The 23,742-nt window shown below is 70.3% G+C and overlaps 2 protein-coding genes across 5 annotated transcripts in view; one reads left to right on the forward strand and one right to left on the reverse strand.

The window, feature by feature from the left end:
* The first annotated feature begins 1,878 nt into the window (after positions 1–1,878).
* Positions 1,879–9,594, forward strand: CDK5 (cyclin dependent kinase 5). The gene is made up of 12 exons (XM_039523633.1): positions 1,879–2,010; positions 2,637–2,725; positions 3,092–3,159; positions 3,564–3,624; positions 3,777–3,833; positions 4,110–4,205; positions 4,705–4,779; positions 5,427–5,523; positions 5,629–5,698; positions 6,667–6,727; positions 8,400–8,480; positions 8,914–9,594. Exons 1-12 carry the CDS (start codon positions 1,974–1,976, stop codon positions 8,998–9,000), a joined length of 879 nt encoding a protein of 292 aa, XP_039379567.1. The 5' UTR covers positions 1,879–1,973; the 3' UTR covers positions 9,001–9,594.
* Positions 9,595–10,893: 1,299 nt separating this feature from the next.
* The window catches only part of ASIC3 (acid sensing ion channel subunit 3), a 46,867-nt gene continuing 34,018 nt past the window's right edge, over positions 10,894–23,742 (reverse strand). For 2 of the 4 annotated variants that reach the window (XM_039528035.1, XM_039528037.1), the window contains 4 exons: positions 23,128–23,219; positions 18,231–18,310; positions 17,609–17,680; positions 10,895–11,819 (listed from right to left, as the gene is read on the reverse strand). In XM_039528035.1, the coding sequence (XP_039383969.1) occupies positions 11,715–11,819; positions 17,609–17,680; positions 18,231–18,310; positions 23,128–23,219 (349 nt within the window). In that variant the 3' untranslated portion in view covers positions 10,895–11,714. Of the gene's footprint in view, positions 11,820–17,608; positions 17,681–18,230; positions 18,311–23,127; positions 23,220–23,742 lie in introns of all 4 variants that reach the window. The other 2 variants (XM_039528039.1, XM_039528038.1) reach the window with 2 other exon arrangements.

Genomic DNA, 23,742 nt, shown 5'->3' on the forward strand with positions numbered 1-23,742 from the left:
AGAGCTAACTCGCTTGGGTACGTCTACACCTGCTGCAGCCACCCCTCCCACTGCACTGTGCACGACCCGGACTCCGCAAGATTATAAACCGTCGGGCTTTAAACTCTACTCGCTGTCTAGCGCCGCGGGCCCCGCCCCGAGGGAGCCCAGGGGGGCACAGACCTAGCGCGCCGCGGGCCCCGCCCCATGGGAGCCCAGGGGGGCAGGGCCCCGAGGGAGCCCAGGGGGGCACAGACCTAGCGCGCCGCGGGCGAGGGAGCCCGGCGGGGCAGAGCCCCAGCCCGCCGCGGGCCCCGCCCCAGAGAGCAGAGCGGGGCACAGACCTAGCGCGCCGCGGGCAAGGGAGCCCAGGGGGGCAGAGCCCCAGCCCGCCGCGGGCGAGGGAGCCGAGCGGGGCACAGACCTAGCGCGCCGCAGGCCCCGCCCCAAGGAGCCCGGGGCAGAGCCCCAGCGCCCCGCCCCAGCAGGGCCGCTCCCCAGGGGCGCTCGGGGCAGGGCCCCGCCCCATGGGGGCCCAGGGGGGGGCAGAGCCCCAGCCCGCCGCCCCAGCAGGGCCGCTCCCCAGAGGCGCTCAGGGCAGGGCCCCGCCCCGAGGAGCCCAGGGGCAGAGCCCCCGCCCGCCCCGCCCCGGCAGGGCCGCTCCCAGAGGCGCTCAGGGCAGGGCCCCGCCCGAGGAGCCCAGGGGCAGAGCCCCAGCAGGGCCGCTCCCAGGGGCGCTCGGGGCAGGGCCCGCCCCATGGGAGCCCAGGGGCAGGGCCCCGAGGGAGCCCGGGGGCAGAGCCCCAGCGCGCCCGCCCCAGCAGGGCCCCGCCCCGAGGAGCCGGGGCAGAGCCCCAGCAGGGCCGCTCCCCAGAGGCGCTCAGGGCAGGGCCCCGCCCCGAGGGAGCCCAGGGGGGGCAGAGCCCCGCGGGAGCCCGGGGGGGGGCAGAGCCCCAGCAGGGCCGCTCCCCAGGGGCGCTCGGGGCAGGCCCCGCCCCATGGGGGCCCGGGGGCAGAGCCCCGAGGCGCCCGGGGCAGAGCCCCAGCAGGGCCGCGCCCCAGGGGCGCTCGGGGCAGGCCCTGCTGCAGCCCGGCCGGTGACAGGCTCCGGGGCTCAGCCCGGCTGCCCCGCAGAGCGACTCCCGGCGCGCAGGCGCAGTGGGGCGCTCAGGCTCCGCTCCCGGGGGGGCAGCCTGGGCCCAGCGGGGGCGGGGCTGTTACTGGAGAAGCGCCCAGTGCGGCTGCGCCTCCGGCTCCGGCTCCCCTGTGACCCGGGGGGCGGGGCCAGAGACAGGACAACAAACACCCGGCCCGGCCTGGAAGCGCGGGAGCTGTGGGGGGCGGGGCCGCGTGGGGGCTGCCGGGAGCTGTGCGGGGCGGGGCCGCGGGGCTGCAGGAGCTGGTCAGGGGCGGGGCCGCGCGGGGCTGCCGGGCGCTGTGCGGGGGGCGGGGCTGCCGAGAGCTGGTCAGGGGGCGGGGCCGCGCGGGGGCTGCCGGGAGCTGTGCGGGGCGCGGGGCTGCCGAGAGCTGGTCAGGGGCGGGGCCGCGCGGGGCTGCCGGGAGCTGTGCGGGGGCGGGGCTGCCGGAGCTGGTCAGGGGCGGGGCCGCGCGGGGCTGCCGGGAGCTGGTCAGGGGCGGGGCCGCGCGGGGCTGCCGGGAGCTGTGCGGGGCGCGGGGCTGCCGGGAGCTGTGCGGGGGCGGGGCCGCGCGGGGCTGCAGGGAGCTGGGCAGGGGCGGGGCCGCGCGGGGCTGCCGGAGCTGTGCGGGGCGGGGCTGCCGGGAGCTGGTCAGGGGGCGGGGCCGCGCGGGGGCTGCCGGGAGCTGTAGTCCGGGGGCGGTGCCGCGCAGGGGCTGCCGGGAGCTGGGCGGGGCCGCGCGGGGCTGCCGGGAGCTGTGGGGGCGGGGCCGCGCAGGGGCTGCCGGGAGCTGGGCAGGGGGCGGGGCCGCGCAGGGGCTGCCGGGAGCTGTAGTCCGGGGGGGCCTGCTGCGGAGCGATGCAGAAATACGAGAAGCTGGAGAAGATCGGGGAAGGTACCGGGGGGCTCGGGCCGCGTCTGCCCGGGCTGGGCCTAGCCCCCGCCCCGCCCCGCCCGGCTGAGAGCCGGGAGCTGGGGTTGCGGGGGGGCCGGGCACTGACGCGGGGGGGCCGGGCTGGGGTTGCAGTGGGGCCTGGCTGGGGTTGCGGGGGGGGCAGTGATGCGGGGGGGCCAGGCTGGGGTTGCGCTGGGGGCAGTGATGCGGGGCTGGGCTGGGGTTGGGGGCAGAGATGCGGGGGCCGGGTTGGGGTTGCAGGGGGCAGAGATGCGGGGGCCGGGTTGGGGTTGCAGGGGGCAGTGATGCGGGGGCCGGGCTGGGGTTGCAGTGGGGCTGGGCTGGGGTTGCGCTGGGGGCAGTGATGCGGGGGCCAGGCTGGGGTTGCAGGGGGCAGTGATGCGGGGGCTGGGCTGGGGTTGCAGTGGGGCCGGGCTGGGGTTGGGGGCAGTGATGCGGGGCCGGGCTGGGGTTGGGGGCAGTGATGCGGGGGCCGGGCTGGGGTTGCGGGGGCAGTAATGTGGGGGGGCCAGGCTGGGTGTCAGGTGCTGCAGTTGCTGTAGGGTTGAGCTAGAGGTTGCGGGGCTGGCACTGGGGTGCCTGGTTCTCACGGCCTCTCCCCACAGGGACCTACGGGACCGTGTTCAAAGCCAAGAACAGGGAGACCCATGAGATCGTGGCGTTGAAGAGAGTCCGGCTAGATGATGACGACGAGGTGACCAGCCTTTAGTGCCCAGCTGTGGCCGGTGCCTGCTGCTTTGGCCCCATAGTGCCTCTAGCGTGGGGGGTGGCCGTTCCCCTCAGGGACCAAATGGGGGCTGCAGCTGCCAGCAGATGTTCCTAGCTGCAGGAGAACAGGGTTGGGCCGAAGCCCTGCCATGGCTGCCTATCCTGGGGACTGGGGCTGGGGGCTCAGCAGCCCTTGTGGTTCCTGGGCCCTGTTCTACTGTTTCTGCCCCACTGGGCTTGAGGCTAATGCCTCTCTGTGCATTTGGCCAGTATCCTGCTGGGGACATGTAGGGTCCTGGCTCTGTGGGGCAGCATGTGCTGATAACCTCTCTCTCTCTCCCTCCTTCTCTAGGGTGTTCCCAGCTCTGCCCTGCGGGAGATCTGCCTGCTCAAGGAGCTGAAACACAAGAACATTGTCAGGCAAGGGACTCTTGCCTGACAGGCAGGCAGGCCAGGGGGCTCTGGATGGGGCTGGGGCTGGGGTTGGATCTGGACACATGGAGCTCCTGGGTGCTGTGTGGCATTGTCCCCCCTCTGCTCTCCTCTCCATGAGTCCTGTGTGAGCTGTGGGGAGCTGCTGGGGGATGGGAAAGTGTTTGTACCTTTCACAGCAGGGCTGCCACTGGGGTGACCTGCTTGTTTTCTACCCAGGACCCTGGCACTAGGTCCCCTGAGGCAAAGGGCCGGGGGCCTATGCTGCCTCCCCCTCCCCCCCGCCCCCCCGGAATGCTCTCGGCACTGGGGCTGGCAGGAGGCCCCGTTTGCTGTTGAAGGCCCCGTGGGCTCCTGCTGGGGGCGCTCACTGGGTTTTCCCTGCATTGCAGGCTGCACGATGTCCTGCACAGTGACAAGAAGCTGACGCTGGTGTTCGAGTTCTGTGACCAGGTGAGCTGGGGAGGGGGAGCCCACAAGGGACTGAGGGAAATGGGGAGCCCCGGATGAATTCCACTGTCATCCCTGAGGGGGAGCGGAGTTGTCTGGATGCACCTGAGCTCCACAGTTCCTCTCTGACCCAGGCGTCCCTCTTTTCTTGCTAGGACCTGAAGAAATACTTTGACAGCTGCAATGGGGACCTGGACCCTGAGAATGTCAAGGTGGGTTTGGGGGCCGGGCTATGATGGTGCCTCGCGGGGTAGGGGGTGCCAGTCACAGCACCCCGCTCGGCGGCCCCCTTCCAAGGTCGGTTCTGAGTTAGCAGCTCCCCAGGCTCACAGCATCACAAGCTGCTCCTCCCAGACAGGCCAGTCTTGGTTCCCTTGGGCCTGGCGGGGGCGAATCCCCTGCGTCCTGGAGCCAACGCCCGCCCTGTCTGGGGCCTGGGTAGGGTTGGGTTCTACCTGCAGCCTGCTCAGTGCTGCCCTCTCTTCCAGTCCTTCATGTACCAGCTGCTGAAGGGCCTTGCCTTCTGCCACAGCCGCAACGTGCTGCACAGAGACCTCAAACCCCAGAACCTGCTGATCAACAGAGTGAGTGACCCACGCAGGCCAAACGGGGGGTCCATTGCTGCTGCTGGGCTGGAGTGTGGGGCATTGACAGGGCTGGGCTAGCAGGGGGCTGTGGGTTGGGATTGAGGGGGAGCCAGGGCAGGGCTGGCGGGATGCCAGGGCTGGGCTAACAGGGGGCTGAGGGTCGGGATTGAGGGGGACTGGCAGGGCTGGCGGGATGCCAGGGCTGGGCTAGCAGGGACTGTGGGTTGGGATTGAGGGGGAGCCAGGGCAGGACTGGCAGGATGCCAGGGCTGGGCTAGCAGGGGCTGTGGGTGGGGATTGAGGGGGAGCCAGGGCAGGGCTGCCGGGGCCCAGGGCAGGGTTGGAGGGCTGCTCGTTGTGTCCTCTCTCGGGGCTCTAGTCTTGGCCTCCTGAGCACAGAGCAGCTCTGGCTCTGGGTGGCAGCCGCAGTTCCTGGCAGGTGGCGCGCTCTGCATGACTGATTCGCTGTGGCTGGTTCATCTCCTTCTCTTGGCAGAACGGGGAGCTCAAACTTGCCGACTTCGGCTTGGCTCGGGCCTTCGGGATCCCTGTGCGCTGTTATTCGGCAGAGGTGAGTGGTCGGGGACGGTGTGGGGGCCCCTTCAGCAAGCCGGCTGGTGTGTGCCGGCTGTTCTGTGCAGCGGCTGGATGGGCTGTCGTACAGGGGACTCGCCCCTAGTGCTGTGCTGTGAGAGGAGAGCACAGCACAGCGCCCCCATAGCACAGTGCCGCCCGCCCAGCACCACGCTGGGGCAGTGGGGTCAGCACTCACTGCGAGGGGAGAGTGCCCCCCGCTGAGCCCCTGCCCCACTCCCTGCAGCTCAGCCCCACCTAGAGCTGCACGGATGCATGGGGCACAGCACTGACTCGGGGGGAGAGCGCCCAGCAGCGGGGGTTCATGGGGATGGGCTGTTCACATCCTCTCTTCCCCGCTTAGCCGGTGCCTCTGTTTGGATCACACAGCAGCTGGGGCAAAGCTAGGAAGCTGCTGCTGGCTCTGGGGGTGTCGGCCAGCCCCATTCTCTGCAGGGGGGACGGGTCAGCAACCGTGGTGGGGTGCTGCAGCAGCCATGGGGGGGCTGTGGGAGGAGGGGGAAGCCACCCCGCTGCCCAGAGCTTGGGGCCTGACATGGTCCTCAGGCCGGCAGCTCAGCGGCGCCTCCCGCAGGCTGTTCTCAGGGCAGTGGGAGTCTGACCCCCTGTCTGCACCCCCTGCAGGTTGTCACGCTGTGGTACCGCCCCCCTGACGTGCTGTTTGGTGCCAAGCTGTACTCCACCTCCATCGACATGTGGTCAGCCGGCTGCATCTTCGCAGGTACCCACCCCGGTGCTGGCTCCCCGCTGTGGAGGGGCTGTGCTGCGAGCGGGGGGGGGTGGGGTGCAGGGCTTCCTGGGCTCAGCCCCGTCTCTCTCCCCGCAGAGCTGGCCAATGCCGGGCGGCCCCTGTTCCCGGGGAACGATGTGGACGACCAGTTGAAGAGGATTTTCCGATATCCTTTTTAACCGGGTGTTTGGGCGGATTTGTTTCGCATGGGGAGGGGAGACAGCCTGGGTTCCCCCTTGGGGAAGGGGTCTCCCGACCTCCTCCGGGTGGGTGGGCCGTGTGGGTCCCAGAGGGGCTGGCCTTCCCCCTGCCCGAAGGAGCCCTGCGGGGGCTGGTAGGATGTGCCTTGGTGTCACGGAGTGTGGGGGAGTCAGGCCCTGCATCCCCGGGCTCCCTGCGATTCACCAGGACTCTCAGCCAGCCAGGAAAGCAGCAGGTTTATTTAGACGACAGGACACAGTCCCAGACAGGTCTTGCAGGCACAGATAACCGGATCCCCACGGTTAGGTCCGTCTTGGGGCCCCAGGAGCCCCACAGCCCCCAGTGGGGATCAGAGCCCTGTCTCTGGCGCCAGCGCTGGGAGAGAGCTCTGCCAGCGCTGTCCGTACTCCACCTCCCTGTGGGGAATAACGGACAGCGCTGGGCAGCGCTGGGGCTTGACCACACTGGCGCTTTGCAGCGCTGCAGAGGGTGTGTTTTCACACCTTGCTGCAGCGCTGCAAATTTGTAAGTGTAGCCAAGCCCTCTGCTCCCTTCTTTCCCCAGCCAGCTCCAGTCTCCCAGCCCCTCCTCCTGGGCCAGGCGGTCACCTGACCCCTTTGTCTCCAACACCGGCACCTTTGCAGAAGAGGCCCAGGCCATCAGTTGCTAGGAGACAGAGTGTCAGGCATTTGGGTGCACCGGCCCTTTGCTCTGCAGCAATCACACCCCCTGCTCCCACCACCTAGATATTGAGACCTGCGCTGGGCACTGAGGCACCAACACCGCATCCACAGGCCCCAGTAGGAACAGTCCCACTTCCTCACACTTGGGCAGGGCCTGGCTCTGCCTGTGGGCCGGAGCGGAGCTGCTCCACTCCCCTCCCCTCCCCCGGTTGGCTGTCTGGGGGCAGAGATGGCCCTTAACCCGCCCCACGTTGCTGGGAACCCCCACCGAAGAGCAGTGGCCGGCCATGACCAAGCTGCCAGACTACAAGGTGAGTCCCAGGCTGGGGAGGGGCGCCCAGGGCCTGGCCCGTTGAGCGGGGGCACTCTGGGGCCTGCCCTGTTCTCGGGCAGGGGGCAGGGAGCTGCCCCCTCCAGCCACAAGCTGCAGCTCTTGGGCCCATGTCAGTGGGACCCACAAACGATGCCTGACAGGTGTGAGCCCTGGCACAACGGGCAGGCCCTGGTCCGCTGGAGACGAGTGTATGTAGGGGCTGGCTGGGCCCTCGGAGCATCAGGGCCAGGCCCAGTCTGGGGGTTAGTGCTGGGAGGAGCGGGGGCTGACAGTGTCTGGAGGGGAAAGGGAGGGGTTGGCCTGTCTCCTGGGGTTTAGTCCTGGGTCGAGGTCAGTGGGCAGGTGGGGGCAGGTTGGCCTGTCTCGGGGAATTAGTGCTGGGTCGAGGTCAGTGGGCAGGTGGGGGCAGGTTGGCCTGTCTCGGGGTTAGTGCTGGGTCGAGGTCAGTGGGCAGGTTGGCCTGTCTCCGGGGCGGGATTAGCGCTGGGTCGAGGTCAGTGGGCAGGTGGGGGCAGGTTGGCCTGTCTCGGGGATTAGTGCTGGGTCGAGGTCAGTGGGCAGGTGGGGGCAGGTTGGCCTGTCTCCGGGGCGGGATTAGTGCTGGGTCGAGGTCAGTGGGCAGGTGGGGGCAGGTTGGCCTGTCTTGGGGGATTAGTGCTGGGTCGAGGTCAGTGGGCAGGTGGGGGCAGGTTGGCCTGTCTCGGGGCGGGGGATTAGTGCTGGGTCGAGGTCAGTGGGCAGGTGGGGGCAGGTTGGCCTGTCTCGGGCGGGGGATTAGTGCTGGGTCGAGGTCAGTGGGCAGGTGGGGGCAGGTTGGCCTGTCTCGGGGGATTAGTGCTGGGTCGAGGTCATTGGGCAGGTGGGGGCAGGTTGGCCTGTCTCCGGGGATTAGTGCTGGGTCGAGGTCAGTGGGCAGGTGGGGGCAGGTTGGCCTGTCTCCGGGGCGGGATTAGCGCTGGGTCGAGGTCAGTGGGCAGGTGGGGGGCAGGTTGGCCTGTCTCCTGGGGTTAGTGCTGGGGAGGGGGCTGACAGTGTCTGGAGGGGAAAGGGAGGTGGGTTGGCCCTGTCTCCTGGGGATTAGTTCTGGGTCGAGGTCAGTGGGCAGGTGGGGGCAGGTTGGCCTGTCTCCGGGGCAGGATTAGTGCTGGGTCGAGGTCAGTGGGCAGGTGGGGGCAGGTTGGCCTGTCTCGGGGTTAGTGCTGGGTCGAGGTCAGTGGGCAGGTGGGGGCAGGTTGGCCTGTCTCGGGGCGGGTTAGTGCTGGGTCGAGGTCAGTGGGCAGGTGGGGGCAGGTTGGCCTGTCTCGGGGATTAGTGCTGGGTCGAGGTCAGTGGGCAGGTGGGGGCAGGTTGGCCTGTCTCCGGGGCGGGATTAGTGCTGGGTCGAGGTCAGTGGGCAGGTGGGGGCAGGTTGGCCTGTCTCCGGGGCGGGATTAGCGCTGGGTCGAGGTCAGTGGGCAGGTGGGGGCAGGTTGGCCTGTCTCAGGGGTGGGGTTAGTGCTTGGTCAGTGGGCAGGTGGGGGGCAGGTTGGCCTGTCTCCGGGGGGGGGCGGGATTAGCGCTGGGTCGAGGTCAGTGGGCAGGTGGGGGGCAGGTTGGCCTGTCTCGGGGGGGGGGGGCGGGATTAGCGCTGTCTCCCTCTCTCCCCTCAGCCGTACCCCATGTACCCTGCAACAACGTCGCTGCTCAACGTGGTGCCCAAACTCAATGCCACAGGTCGGGACCTGCTCCAGGTGAGTGCCCCGCTGCCCCGGGCTGAGCAGGCGCTGTGGACCCAGCCCCGTGGCGCGCAGTGGGGGCAGCTGGCCCCAGGAAGGGGCAGTGCTGGGGTCATGTGACTGACCATGACAGTTTTGGCCCAGGCCCTTCACGTACGCGTCGCTGACAGCCCCCCTCTGTGTCCCCCATGGGCGGGGGCAGCAGCTGCTGTGCTGGGCAGCCAGGTGGCTTCTCTGCCTCTCCTCACCCCCCGCCACAGGGGCCAGGCCCCTGTGGGGCTACCCCAGACAGCCCCTCCCCAGCTGCTCCCCTAACCACCCCTGAAGGGGTGGGGAATGGGCTTCTGACCCTCACCTGCAGCTCCAGGGGTGGGGGGGCACCTAGCCCCATTGCCCTGCTCCAGCCAGGCTGCCCCCTCCTCACCCAGCCCCTCTGCTACCTCCACAGAACCTGCTGAAGTGCAACCCAGTGCAGCGGATCTCAGCCGAGGAGGCCCTGCAGCATTCCTACTTCACGGACTTCTGCCTCCCGTAGAGACTGCCCGGAGCTGGGCCTGCCGGACCAGCATCTGCCCTGCTCCACTGGCGCGGTGGGGAGGGGGGTGGAGGGGGACGTCCCGGGGCCAGGGCACTGGGTGATAGGCAGGGCCCTGCGTCCTCCCTCCCCCCAGGTATTTATTAGGTTTTTAACCCATTGCAGCGCCTGGTTTTCTACCAGTCTCTGCTGGGATCCCATGGACAGGAGCCAGCCCCCTCCCTGCCCTGCTGTGAGTGCTCATCGCCCTGGTACCGTGCAGTGTCACCTGGCTCCCATGGGACAGAGACGGCCCTGGGGTTCCAGTGGAGCACAGGAAAGGGGGGAGCCACTGCTGTCCCTTCCTTCGCCAGGGGTCCAGGGACAAGGGACGGCTCCTCCTGGGCTGGCATGGGACGTGGTGCCCCCGGCGCAGGCTGCCCCTTCTTGCCACGTCCCCTGCAGGCCCCTGGGCCCTGGCCGTGCCTCTGCCTGGGTGGGGCCCCCCTCCAGCTGGGACTCCTTGGGGGGCCAGGCAGCTTCCCTCCTCCTCGTACCGTGCTCCTGTGTGGCTGAAGGTGTATGTTTAATTTCATAAACAGTTCCCCTCCCCCAGCCCGCGTCCTGCGCTCTTGTCCCTTCGGTGTGGGGAGAGGGCTGCTGGGGCTGCCCCGGGGCCAGCCCTGGGGGTCGGGGTGCTGATGTGCCTGCCCTTCTGTTCATGGGAGGGGCAGCGAGTCGGGGGAGGAGACTGGAAGGTGGGGGGCTGCTGGTACACCAGGGCCCTGCAGGGCCTGGGGAGAGCCTGACTGTGGTGATGACGGGGAGTCGGCTCTGGGATCATAGAATCTCAGGGTTGGAAGGGACCTCAGGAGGCATCTAGTCCAACCCCCTGCTCAAAGCAGGACCAAACCCAACTAAATCATCCCAGCCAGGGCTTTGTCAAGCCTGACCTTAAAAACCTCTAAGGAAGGAGATTCCACCCCCTCCCTAGGGAACCCATTCCAGTGCTTCACCACCCTACTAGTGAAATAGTGTTTCCTAATATCCAACCTACACCTCCCCCACTGCAACTTGAGACCATTGCTCCTTGTTCTGTCATCTGCCACCACTGAGAACAGTCTAGATCCATCCTCTTTGGAACCCCCCTTCAGGTAGTTGAAAGCAGCTATCAAATCCCCCTTCTGCAAATCCTTCTCTTCTGCAGGCTAAACAATCCCAGTTCCCTCAGCCTCTCCTCATAAGTCATGTGCTCCAGCCCCCTAATCATTTTTGTTGCCCTCCTCTGGACTCTCTCCAATTTATCCACATCCTTCTTGTAGTGTGGGGCCCAAAACTGGACACAGTTCTCCAAATGAGGCCTCACCAGTGCTGAGTAGAGGGGAATGATCACATCCCTCGATCTGCTGGAAATGCCCCTACTTATACAGCCCAAAATGCCATTAGCCTTCTTGGCAACAAGGGCACACTGTTGACTCATATTCATTTTTCGTCCACCGTAACCCCTAGGTCCTTTTCTGCAGAACTGCTGGCCAGCCATTCGGTCCCTAGTCTGTAGCAGTGCATGGGATTCTGACTCTGCACTTGTCCTGCGGGGTGAGGGGAGTGGAGCACGGAGTCCCACCCCCCCACACACAGCTAGTGGGCGGGGTGCAGCCCATGGGCTGCTAGCAGAGAGCTGGCGAGAGAGATTCTGGCCTAGGGCCCACTCACCAGCTACCCCTCTGCTCCCACCACGTGCCCCTTCTCCGCAGGCCCAGCCTAGCACCCTCCCCTCGAGCCCCCTGTGGGCCCTGCAGGGTCCCCCAGGCCTGTCCCGCCCTGCCTCCCTATGACGCGTGCCTGCCTCTAGCCCGCCCAGCCTGGAATTGACCAAGCAGAGGCGGGAAGTTGGAACCGCCAGGCGGGATTTTAATGATACACAGGAGCCGCGCTAGGCTGGAGAGGTGCAAGCTGCAGCTGTCTCTAGGCTGGGGGGGCACAGACGGGGGGAGCAGGGCAGGGGGCACAGATGGGCAAGGGGTGCAGGCAGGGGGTGCTCCAAGCAGGTCATGCAGATACACTGATGACAGCGGGACTGTCAGACGGGTCACTAGCACAAAGGGGCCGGCCAGGCTCCAGCACAGGGGCCCGAGGCCACCCCCTGCCTGTCCCCGTTGCAGGGCCCAGGAAGACCAGGAGTGCGAGCCCTGCCCAGCCCCAGGGCTCAGCCGTCCTGAGTGAGTTGGGAGGGTGCTGGTGCCCTGGGGCTGGGGAGCCCTGGGGGGAGCTCCCCGGGGAGGGGCTGCAGGCAGGGGAGGGGGTAGAGGCTCCCTGGGAAGGGGGGAGCTGGCTCTGCTCTCTGCTGTGGTGGGGATGCCGGGAGGCAGCCAGGCACCCTGGCTTGTCGGAGGTGCTGCCTCCCATCCCTGGGACAGGCCAGGGCCCTCCAGTGCTGGGCTCAGCACCCCCCTGCCTGCAGAGGGGCTGACCTCTGGGGACCCCAGTCCCCCCCTCCTCATGGGACGGGGGGAAACTCGAGCGTGAGTTCCCTGGGCGGGGGCCGTGCACGGAGCCACAGCTCGCCCCAGGCCCCACTGAGCCCAGCATGTGCAAGCCCAGGACTGCACCACGGCTGATGTCTCCTTCCCTCGTGCCCTCTCCACCGCCAAGCCGCGGCTGCCTGGCCAGAGCAGCTCGGGTCTTGCTGGAGGTGAGAGGCTGGTGGGCTGGGACTGCAAGGCGCAGCCGCCCCGTCAGCAGGCAAATTCCTCGAAATTGCCGAGAGCCGGGTGCCGAGGTAGCATGTTCGAGGTGTAGCCGAGACTGTCTGAGTGGCTCCGCAGGGTGTTACAGGTGCTCTGGGGAGGAAGGGGGGGGGGGGTGAGAAACAGGCAGTGTTCTCCGTCCGCCCACCCCATCCCAGATCCCTGCCCTGCTGCCCCCACAGCCATGGTCTGCCTCCTCTCCCCACGTCCCTGGCTGGGAGCTGGGGCTGGCTGCTGGTGCCATGACCCTCCTCGTGTGCTCTGATGCCAGGGCCGTGCCAGCCTCCCCAGTTCTGGGCCGGGAGGGTCTGCAGGAGCCACATGCAGTTTGGCCTAGGCCGTGTCTGTAACATGGGCGTTGATGGCGGCACAGGACGCGGAGGGTGCTAGTAAAATGTGCTGGTGAGACGGGGCAGCGCTGTCAGCCAGGGCACGGGAGGAGCCCGAGGCAGGGGAGAGGGGGAGCGGGGGAGTGCTGGGCCGAGCAGCTGGGGGTTTTGGGGGTGCTGGGCCGAGCGGTGGGGGCAGCTTTGGGGGTGCTGGGCCGAGTGGTGGGGGCAGGAGGGTGCTGGGCGGAGCTCGGGGCAGCTGGTGTGGGGTGCAGTGGATCAGGTTGCGAGGCGGGATGATGGGCCGGGCTTGCCGGCACTAGCAGGGGCCAGGCCTCAGGGCCAGGAGGTCACTGCCACGCCTGCGTTCCTGGGTGGCTGTTGCAGGAGTCTGGTTGTCCCATGGGACCCTACGCTGCCCAATAGCCGCCGGCCCCCTGAGCGGTGCCAGCACTGGGGAACGGCTCCACCAGAGGGCCAGCTCCAGCTGCCACAGTCCCAGCTCCTGCCCTGCCTGCGGGGTGACAGCCTGGGCTGCTGTGTGAGCCTGGCCCTGTCCATGGCCACAGGGACCACTTGGCCTCCCACAGAGCCCAGGGCAGGGCTCTGCCCAGGGACTCCTGCGCCCGGCCCGGCTCGGCCGACTGAGATAGAGTGGGGCTGTTGGAGACACAGCTGGCCTGGAGTCACTGACCCCGCGCTCACGGCACCGCGACCCCTCCCCTGCTCGGACCGGGCTCACGGCATCGCCGACCCCTCCCCTGACCTGCCCGCGCTTACGGCACCGCCGACCCCTCCCCTGCCCAGCCCGCGCTTACGGCACCGCGACCCCTTCCCTGATCAGCCCGCGCTCACGGCACCGCCGACCCCCACCCCGGACCAGCCCGCGCCACGGCACCGCCGACCCTCCCCTGCCCCGCCCGCGCTTACGGCACCGCCGACCCCTCCCCCGACCAGCCCGCGCTCACGGCACCGCCGACCCCTCCCCCGACCAGCCCGCGCTCACGGCACCGCCGACCCCTCCCCTGCCCAGCCCGCGCTTACGGCACCGCGACCCCTTCCCTGATCAGCCCGCGCTTACGGCACCGCGACCCCTCCCCTGACCAGCCCGCGCTCACGGCACCGCCGACCCCTCCGCTGCACAGACTGCGCTTACGGCACAGCCGACCCCTCCCCTGACCAGCCCGCGCTTACGGCACCGCCGACCCCTCCCCCGACCAGCCCGCGCTTTCGGCACCGCCGACCCCTCCCCTGAACATCCCGCGCTCACGGCACCGCCAACCCCTCCTGACCAGCCCGCGCTTACGGCACCGCCACCCCGCCCCAGCCCAGCCCGCGCTTACCGCACCCCCCACCCCTCCCCTGACCAGCCCGCGCTCACGGCACCGCCGACCCCACCCCTGACCAGCCTGCGCTCACGGCACCGCGACCCTCCCTGCTCAGCCGGGCTCACGGCACAGCCGACCCTCCCCTGACCAGCCCGGCGCTACGGCACCGCCGACCCTCCCCTGACCAGCCCGCGCTACGGCACCGCCGACCCTCCCTGACCAGCCCGCGCTCACGGCACCGCCGACCTCCCCTGACCAGCCCGGCGCCACGGCACCGCCGACCCCTCCCCTGACCACCCCGCGCTCACGGCACCGCCGACCCCTCCCCTGACCAGCCCGCGCTTACGGCACCGCGACCCCTCCCCTGCCCAGCCCGCGCTCACGGCACCGCGACCCTCCCTGACCAGCCCGCGCCACGGCACCGCCGACCCCTCCCCTGACCAGCCCGCTCACGGCACCGCCGACCTCCCCTGACCAGCCCGCGCCACGGCACCGCCGACCCTCCCCGACCAGCCCGCTCACGGCACCGCCGACCCTCCCCTGCCCAGCCCGCGCTACGGCACCGCGACCCTCCCCGACCAGCCGCGCCACGGCACCGCCGACCCTCCTGACCAGCCCGCGCCACGGCACCGCCGACCCTCCCCGACCAGCCCGCGCCACGGCACCGCCGACCCTCCCCTGCCCAGCCCGCGCTTACGGCACCGCGACCCCTTCCCTGACCAGCCCGCGCTTACGGCACCGCCGACCCCTCCCCTGACCAGCCCGCGCTTACGGCACCGCCGACCCCTCCCCTGACCAGCCCGCGCTCACGGCACCGCCGACCCCTCCCCTGACCAGCCCGCGCTTACGGCACCGCCGACCCCTCCCCTGACCAGCCCGCGCTTACGGCACCGCGACCCCTTCCCTGACCAGCCCGCGCTTACGGCACCGCGACCCCTTCCCTGACCAGCCCGCGCTTACGGCACCGCCGACCCCTCCCCTGCACAGACTACGGCAGCTTAACCTATGCGGCAGGATCTGCAGAGCTCGACGCCTCAGTGGCTCTTTTATGAACTCTGCCGCTTGGTCAGGCCCTGTTCTGAAGAGCAGTGCGGGCGCAGGCGGCAGCCTGGGCTGGCTCCGGAGCAGGGGCTGGATCACCGCGCTCCTCCTTCACCCCCGGGCCGCACACGGGGAGCCCTGCTGGGTGAGCTCCATCCTGGCCCAGGCCCTTTTTCGAACTCCCAGCCCCCACGCGGTGCCTGTGCCCAGAACCCGGCACTCAGCCCCAGCTGCTCCGGCTCCTGCCTGGCCCTGCTGCTATGGGACTCGCAGAGGCAGCTGGGATGTGCTGCACTGGGGGGGGCGGGGGTCTGGGTTTAGCTGCTCTCACAGAACTAATGAACTCATGGGTGCAAAGGGGGACACACACTACCCCAGTGGCCCACGGCAGGTGAGTATGGGGGGCTCACTCTCCTGCACTCCCAGAACCCCCCGGCCACACTGGGGCAGGATGAGGGGGGTGGAGCTGACGGGAGGGTGCTGCTGTGGGTGGTCAGGCCACCCACTGAATCAGGAGGAACCTATGGGAGCCTCCCCCTCAGGGGGCAGAGCCTGCCCCCCGCTGCCGGGGACGAGGGACCCAGCTGGCTGGGCCAGGCCCCTCCACCTGCGTGGGCGCATCGCCGCAGCCTGGCAGCCAGTGCCACTGGCTTGCATGGGCACAGCCCTGCCCCTGCGGCTGCGCGGACGCTGCAGCAACGCCTCACCTAGAGACGTCATTTTCAAACTTTTTTTCTGGTGACCCAGTTGAAAACTGTTGATGCCCGCGACCTAACAGAGCTGGGGATGAGGGGTGTGGGGGGACTCTGGGCTGGGGCAGGGAGTTGGGGTGCAGGGGGTGAGGCCAGGAACGAGAGGATCAGCATGTGGGAGGAGCTCTGGGCTGGGGCAGGGGGTTGGGGTGCAGGGGGTGAGGCCAGGAACGAGGGGATCAGCATGTGGGAGGAGCTCTGGGCTGGGGCAGGGGGTTGGGGTGCAGGGGGTGAGGCCAGGAACGAGAGGATCAGCATGTGGGAGGAGCTCTGGGCTGGGGCAGGGAGTTGGGGTGCAGGGGGTGAGGCCAGGAATGAGGGGATCAGCATGTGGGAGGAGTTCTGGGCTGGGGCAGGGGGTTGGGGTGCAGGAGGGAATCAGGGCACTGGGCTGGGGCTGAGGCTGAGGGATTTGGGGTGTAGGAGGGGGCTCTGGGTTGGGGGTCAGCGGTGCAGCGGGGGTGCTAGCAGGTTTCCTGCCTGTCCTGGCACCACAGACTGCACTGCGCCCTGGAAGCAGCCAGCAGCAGCTCTGGCTCCTAGGCGCGCAAGCGGCTCTCGCCTGCTCCGGCGGGGCCCTGGGGCGCAGCGCGGTGTCGGACCAGGTAGGGACTAGCCTGCCTCAGCCGAGCAGCATCGGCCTTCCATTCCACGACCCAGTTCTGGGTCGTGACCCGCAGTTTGCGAGCCACTAGGCTAGAGGAAGGGGGGCAGGGCCACCGGGTGCTAACGTGCCCCAGGCTCGCTGGGGGGGTTCTCCCGCGCGGCGCTGAATCCGGTGTCACCAGCAGGTGCCGCGGCAGGGCCAGGACCACGTTAGCCCAGGGCCAGCCCCGGGAGTGTCCCAGCCCGTGCGGAGGGGTGAGCCGTGAGCAGACGGGCTGGGAGGGAATCTGCGCAGGGAGCTTTGCTGGTGCTGGGGATGCACCCTGCTCCCCACGCCGCCCCCCACGCAATGGCAGCAGCAGAGGGGAGGAGCCCACACCCCAGCTGAGCAGGAGCCAGCGCAGGGATGGGACACAGCCCAGAGGGCTGAGCAATGGCTCCTCCTGTGCTCAGCTCGGTCGCCCCAGGGCCCCGCCGGCAGCGGCTCCGTGTGGCTCTTCCGCACATGGCAAAGCCGAAGGCTCCAGCCCAGCGTGTCCCCTGGGCCCTGGAGGGTCTGTCCTGCTGCCCACTTGCAGGATGGAAGGGCTCTGGGCCGGCCCCTGGCTCGGGGCAGGAGCAGGGAAGTGGTGACGGAGCACTCAGCCCCCCGGGAGACCATGGCCTTCAGCGAGGGACCCGCTGCCCCCAGCGCCTGCAGGAATGGGCTGGGGCGGCTCGGCTGGCACCTGGGCACGACCCCCAGCCAGGAGGTCCCCACCCCGCCAGCGCAGCCTGCTGAGCTCTCACGTGAGAGCAGGGTCACAGCGCCGTGGCAGGGACTGGAGCTGGGGCTGGTCTGATTCACCTGGAGCCGCCCCCAGCACCCCAGCGGGAGCTCCCTGAGAGCAGTCTGCTGCTGCGCTTCCCCCGGCTCCCTGCAGGAATTGTCCCCGTCGGGGGCTCCCACGTGCTGGGCTCCGCCTTCCACGGCCAAAGGGCTTGGCCGGCCCCACGGTAGGGAGTGGGACGCCAGGCTCTGGGGGTGCTCCTGGCACAGCCGTGGGGTGGGCGGGCAGACAGAGGGGGGGCGATGAGGCGAGTGGGGGGCCAGCCCAGGGGGGTAAGGCCTGGCAGGGGTTGACAATGGGCTGACACAGACCCTCCCCTTGAGCAGACAGGCCCCCCAGAGCGGACCCAGAAACCCCCGGGGCTGCCCCAAAGCCCCCCCCCCCCCCCCGCGGTGGGAGCCAATTGCCCCTGCTCTGGCCCTTCCAGCGCCCCTCCCCCCGCCCCGGCTCAGCACCTTGCATGTGTCTGGGACGGGGCTGCCCCCTCCCCTGCCTGGGCACCAGTCCCTGGGGCAGGCCTGGGCTGAGACGCCAGGGGGGCACAGGGAGATGCTCTGTGCCCCACGGGGGGGGGGGGGGCTGGCACCTCCCCTCCCCCACGGATTGTCAGCCTGAGACAGCGGCAGCCCGAGCCCCTTGCCTGGAGCAGCCCTGATCCCCAGCAGGCCTCAGCGCTGCAGGGTGCTGGGGAGGGGGGCGGTTCTGGGGGGATGGGGGACGCTCAGGGCCCCCTCCCCTGGCCGGGCGGTTCTGGGGGGATGGGGGACGCTCAGGGGCCCCTCCCCTGGCCGGGCGGTTCTGGGGGGATGGGGGACGCTCAGGGGCCCCTCCCCTGGCCGGGCGGTTCTGGGGGGATGGGGGAAGCTCAGGGGCCCCTCCCCTGGCCGGGCGGTTCTGGGGGGACGGGGGACTCCCAGGGGCCCCTCCCCCGGCCGGGCGGTTCTGGGGGGACGCCCAGGGGCCCCTCCCCTGACTGGGCGCTCGGGGGCTGGTTACCAGGTTGTCGCTGTTACTCCTCTGGGGTCTCTTCTTGTTCTTGTAAAAGCTGAGGAGTTTGTCCCGAAACACCTGGGAGGGGCGGGGGGAGATAACTGGGTCATCACCAATGCCGGGGGGAGGGCACCGGGGCTCTGCAGTGACCTCTTGGGGGCCCCCATTGTTGGGGGGTCCTGGCCCCTTTGTACTTCTCCTGCTCGCTGTGCCTGCCGGGGAGAGTCCAGGGGGCCGGCACTAGCATGGGTGGCGGGAGTCCCTGTTCACCATGTGGGGCGCTGGGCAGCCCCATCTGGCCCATGGGGGCACAGCCCAGCCCTGCTCTCGGGGCAGGGCAATGCACGAAGGGGTGAGCCGTGCCCGATGCTGCCGTGAGGGGCAGAGCTGGGCCCCAGACACACCCGGGACCAAGTGGGAATTGTCCGTAATATTGGGCCTCAGTTTCCCCTACATGCTGCGTTGTTCCCTGTCGGTGGGGGGAAGGCATGGCAGGGGGAGGGGCGTGGAGGGGGAGCACGGAGGATGTGGGGGGCAGGGGGAGGGGCACTGGGGTCTGTGGCTGTGGTCAGCACCGAAGCTGAACCAGTCTCAGGCTTGGGGGGCACCAGGAGCCCGGCGGCCTCACCTCGTACAGGTAGTCGAAGATCTCCAGGATGGTGAGGATGCTGGCCCCGATGAACAGCCCCATCTGGCCCCCGATGTCCCCTGGGGGCAGGGGCAGCGCATGAGTGGGCAGCCAGGCCGTGCCCCCCAATGCTGCTCCTGGCAGGCGGGGGCCAGCCCCACCCTCGCCCATGTAGAGCTGGAGGGGGCACTGCTCCCCCCCAGGCGCAGGATTGCAGGTCCCCTGGGGCACCCTGCCCCACTGCGAGTGCCCCCTCCAGCCCTCCCAGGCAATCACCCAGCCCCAGTGCGCTCACCCCCCACCCAGGCAATCACCCAGCCGCCCTCACCCAACTCCCCCAGGCACTCACCCCGCTGCCCGGACCCTCCCCCAGGCACTCACCCAGCAGCCCCCTGGGCACTCACCCCCCAAGCCCTCATCCCCTCCCAGCCCTCACCCAGGCCCCGGGCACTCATCCAGCCCCTGGGCACTCACCCCCAAGCCCTCACCCAGCCCCCGGGCACTCACTGAGCCCCGGACCCTCCCAGGCCCTCCCCAGCCCCTGGGCACTCACCCCCAAGCCCTCACCCAGGCCCCGGGCACTCATCCAGCCCCTGGGCACTCATCCAGCCCCTGGGCACTCACCCCCAAGCCCTCACCCAGGCCCCGGGCACTCATCCAGCCCCTGGGCACTCACCCCCAAGCCCTCACCCAGCCCCCAGGCCCTCATCCCCCTCCCAGCCCTCACCCAGGCCCCGGGCACTCATCCAGCCCCGGGCACTCACCCCCAAGCCCTCACCCAGCCCCCGGGCACTCATTCAGCCCCTGGGCACTCACCCCCCAAGCCCTCACCCAGCCCCTCGGGCACTCACTGAGCCCCCCGGACCCTCCCCCAGGCCCTCCCCAGCCCCTGGGCACTCACCCAGCCCCTGGGCACTCACCCCCAAGCCCTCACCCAGCCCCTGGGCACTCACTGAGCCCCCCGGGCACTCATCCAGCCCCCCTGGGCACTCACCCCCCAAGCCCTCACCCAGGCACCCGGGCACTCATCCAGCCCCCCTGGGCACTCACCCCCCAAGCCCTCACCCAGCCCCTCGGGCACTCACTGAGCCCCCCGGACCCTCCCCCAGGCACTCACCCAGCCCCCTGGGCACTCACCCCCAAGCCCTCACCCAGCCCCCAGGCCCTCATCCCCTCCCAGCCCTCACCCAGGCCCCGGGCACTCATCCAGCCCCGGCACTCACCCCCAAGCCCTCACCCAGCCCCTCGGGCACTCACTGAGCCCCGGACCCTCCCAGGCACTCACCCAGGCCCCTGGGCACTCACCCCCCAAGCCCTCACCCAGCCCCCCCAGGCCCTCATCCCCCCCTCCCAGCCCTCACCCAGGCCCCGGGCACTCATCCAGCCCCGGCACTCCCCCAAGCCCTCACCCAGCCCCCGGGCACTCACCCAGCCCCTGGACCCTCCCGGGCACTCATCCAGCCCCCAAGCCCTCACCCAGCCCCTGGGCACTCACCCCCAAGCCCTCCCCAGCCCCGGGCACTCATCCAGCCCCTGGGCACTCACCCCCAAGCCCTCACCCAGCCCCTCGGGCACTCACTGAGCCCCCGGACCCTCCCAGGCCCTCCCCAGCCCCTGGGCACTCACCCCCAAGCCCTCACCCAGCCCCCGGGCACTCACTGAGCCCCTGGACCCTCCCAGGCCCTCCCAGCCCCGGGCACTCATCCAGCCCCTGGGCACTCACCCCAAGCCCTCACCCAGCCCCTGGGCACTCACTGAGCCCCCGGGCACTCACCCCCAAGCCCTCATCCCCCTCCCAGCCCTCACCCAGGCCCCGGGCACTCATCCAGCCCCTGGGCACTCACCCCCAAGCCCTCACCCAGCCCCGGGCACTCACTGAGCCCCTCGGGCACTCATCCAGCCCCCAAGCCCTCATCCCCCTCCCAGCCCTCACCCAGGCCCCGGGCACTCATCCAGCCCCTGGGCACTCACCCCCAAGCCCTCACCCAGGCCCCCGGGCACACATCCAGCCCCCCTGGGCACTCACCCCCAAGCCCTCACCCAGCCCTCGGGCACTCACTGAGCCCCGGACCCTCCCAGGCACTCATCCAGCCCCCCTGGGCACTCAACCCCCCAGCCCTCACCCAGCCCCTCGGGCACTCACTGAGCCCCCGGACCCTCCCAGGCACTCACCCAGCCCCTGGGCACTCACCCCCAAGCCCTCACCCAGCCCCCAGGCCCTCATCCCCTCCCAGCCCTCACCCAGGCCCCCGGGCACTCATCCAGCCCCTGGGCACTCACCCCCAAGCCCTCACCCAGCCCCTCGGGCACTCACTGAGCCCCTGGACCCTCCCAGGCACTCACCCAGGCCCCGGGCACTCATCCAGCCCCCCTGGGCCCTCATCCCCCAAGCCCTCACCCCGCCCCGCGGGCACTCACTGAGCCCCTGGACCCTCCCCAGGCACTCACCCAGGCCCCGGGCACTCATCCAGCCCCCCTGGGCACTCATCCCCCAAGCCCTCACCCAGCCCCTCGGGCACTCCCGGAGCCCCCCGGTCCCTCCCCCAGGCACTCACCCAGCCCCCCTGGGCACTCACTGAGCCCCCCGGACCCTCCCCAGCCCCCCTGGGCACTCACCCCCCAAGCCCTCACCCAGCCCCCTGGGCACTCACAGAGCCCCCGGGCACTCACCCCCAAGCCCTCATCCCCTCCCAGCCCTCACCCAGGCCCCGGGCACTCATCCAGCCCCTGGGCACTCACCCCAAGCCCTCACCCAGCCCCTGGGCACTCACTGAGCCCTCGGCACTCATCCAGCCCCCAAGCCCTCATCCCCCTCCCAGCCCTCACCCAGGCCCCGGGCACTCATCCAGCCCCTGGGCACTCACCCCAAGCCCTCACCCAGCCCCCAGGCACTCACTGAGCCCCGGGCACTCATCCAGCCCCTGGGCACTCACCCCCAAGCCCTCACCCAGGCCCCGGGCACTCATCCAGCCCCTGGGCACTCATCCCCAAGCCCTCACCCAGCCCTCGGGCACTCACTGAGCCCCCGGACCCTCCCCAGGCACTCATCCAGCCCCCCTGGGCACTCACTGAGCCCCCAGGCCCTCCCCCAGCCCCCCGGGCACTCACTGAGCCCCCGGACCCTCCCCAGGCACTCACCCAGCCCCTGGGCACTCACCCCAAGCCCTCACCCAGCCCCAGGTCCTCATCCCCTCCCAGCCCTCACCCAGGCCCCGGGCACTCATCCAGCCCCGGGCACTCACCCCCAAGCCCTCACCCAGCCCCGGGCACTCACTGAGCCCCTGGACCCTCCCAGGCACTCATCCAGCCCCTGGGCACTCACCCCCAAGCCCTCACCCAGCCCCCCGGGCACTCACTGAGCCCCCGGACCCTCCCAGGCACTCACCCAGCCCCTGGGCACTCACCCCAAGCCCTCACCCAGCCCCCAGGCCCTCATCCCCCTCCCAGCCTCACCCAAGCCCCGGGCACTCATCCAGCCCCGGGCACTCACCCCCAAGCCCTCACCCAGCCCCGCTGGCACTCACTGAGCCCCGGACCCTCCCCCAGGCACACACCCAGCCCCCCGGGGCACGCACCCCCCAAGCCCACACCCCGCCCCGGGCACTCACTGAGCCCCGGACCCTCCCCAGGCACTCATCCAGCCCCTGGGCACTCACCCCCACGCCCTCACCCCGCCCCTCGGGCACTCACTGAGCCCCCCGGACCCTCCCCCAGGCACTCATCCAGCCCCCCTGGGCACTCCCCCCCCCAGCCCTCACCCCGCCCCCGGGCACTCATCCAGCCCCTGGGCACTCACCCCCAAGCCCTCACCCAGCCCCTGGGCACTCATCCAGCCCCTGGGCACTCACTGAGCCCCTGACCCTCCCCAGGCCCTCCCCAGCCCCGGGCACTCACCCAGCCCCGGGCACTCACCCCCAAGCCCTCACCCAGCCCCGGGCACTCACCCAGCCCCCCTGGGCACTCACCCCCCAAGCCCTCACCCAGCCCCCTGGGCACTCACTGAGCCCCTGGACCCTCCCCAGGCCCTCCCCAGCCCCGGGCACTCATCCAGCCCCTGGGCACTCACCCCAAGCCCTCACCCAGCCCCTGGGCACTCACTGAGCCCCTGGACCCTCCCCAGGCCCTCCCCAGCCCCGGGCACTCACCCAGCCCCGGGCACTCACCCCCAAGCCCTCACCCAGCCCCGGGCACTCATCCAGCCCCTGGGCACTCACCCCCAAGCCCTCACCCAGCCCCTGGGCACTCACTGAGCCCCTGGACCCTCCCAGGCCCTCCCCAGCCCCGGGCACTCACCCAGCCCCGGGCACTCACCCCCAAGCCCTCATCCAGCCCCGGGCACTCACCCCCAAGCCCTCACCCAGCCCCGGGCACTCATCCAGCCCCTGGGCACTCACCCCCAAGCCCTCACCCAGCCCCTCGGGCACTCACTGAGCCCCTGGACCCTCCCCAGCCCCCGGGCACTCACCCAGCCCCCAGGCCCTCATCCCCCTCCCAGCCCTCACCCAGGCCCCCGGGCACTCTTCCAGCCCCCCGGGGCACGCACCCCCCACGCCCTCACCCAGCCCCCCCGGCACTCACTGAGCCCCCCGGGCACTCATCCAGCCCCCCTGGGCACTCACCCCCCAAGCCCTCACCCAGCCCCTCGGGCACTCACTGAGCCCCCAGGACCCTCCCCCAGGCACTCCTCCAGCCCCCCCGGGCACACACCCCCCCAGCCCTCACCCAGCCCCTCGGGCACTCACTGAGCCCCTGGACCCTCCCCCAGGCACTCATCCAGCCCCCCCGGGCCCTCACCCCCCAAGCCCTCACCCAGCCCCGCGGGCACTCACTGAGCCCCGGACCTCCCAGGCCCTCCCCCAGCCCCCTGGGCACTCACCCAGCCCCCCTGGGCACTCACCCAGCAGCCCTGCCACCTCATACGCTTTCTTCTGCTCGATGGTCTCATAGTTGAGGGCTTCAAAGAAAACGTCCAGCACCAGCACATTGTCCCTGGGGGCGCCAGCGGGGCGGGGGCCGGACACAGACAGACAGACAGACAGGGGTAAGTCCGTGCGGTGACACCAGGGCCTGCAGGGCCGGTGTGGGCACTGGGGGGGCAGGCTGGGGGGAGCACAAGGGGGGTGCCCCATGTGGGGCTGTGGTATGTTGGGCGGGTCACTCATAGGGGTCATGCTGTCCGCAGCAGGGGGGTGTACGGGGGTGTCGTGCTGTGGGGTGCTGTGTATGTGGGGACGTGGTGTCTGCAGGAAGGTGCTGTGGAGGGGTGTTCTGTGGGGGCTGTCTGGGAGGTGCTGGGGGTCATGCTGTGTGCGGGGCTGTGCATGGGGTATGCTGTGGGGGTCGTGCTGTGCATGGGGAGATGTCAGGGGCTGTGCATGGGGGCACTGTGGGGTCATGCTGTGTGGGGGCTCTCTGGGGGCGCAGGGGGCCGTGCTGTGCATGGGGGTGATGTCTGGGGGCTGTCTGGAGGATAAGGGGGCGTGCTGCATGCGGGGGCTGTCTGGGCAGACAG

This window comes from Mauremys reevesii, linkage group 2, assembly GCF_016161935.1.
Source record: "Mauremys reevesii isolate NIE-2019 linkage group 2, ASM1616193v1, whole genome shotgun sequence".
Taxonomy (NCBI): Eukaryota; Metazoa; Chordata; order Testudines; family Geoemydidae; genus Mauremys; species Mauremys reevesii.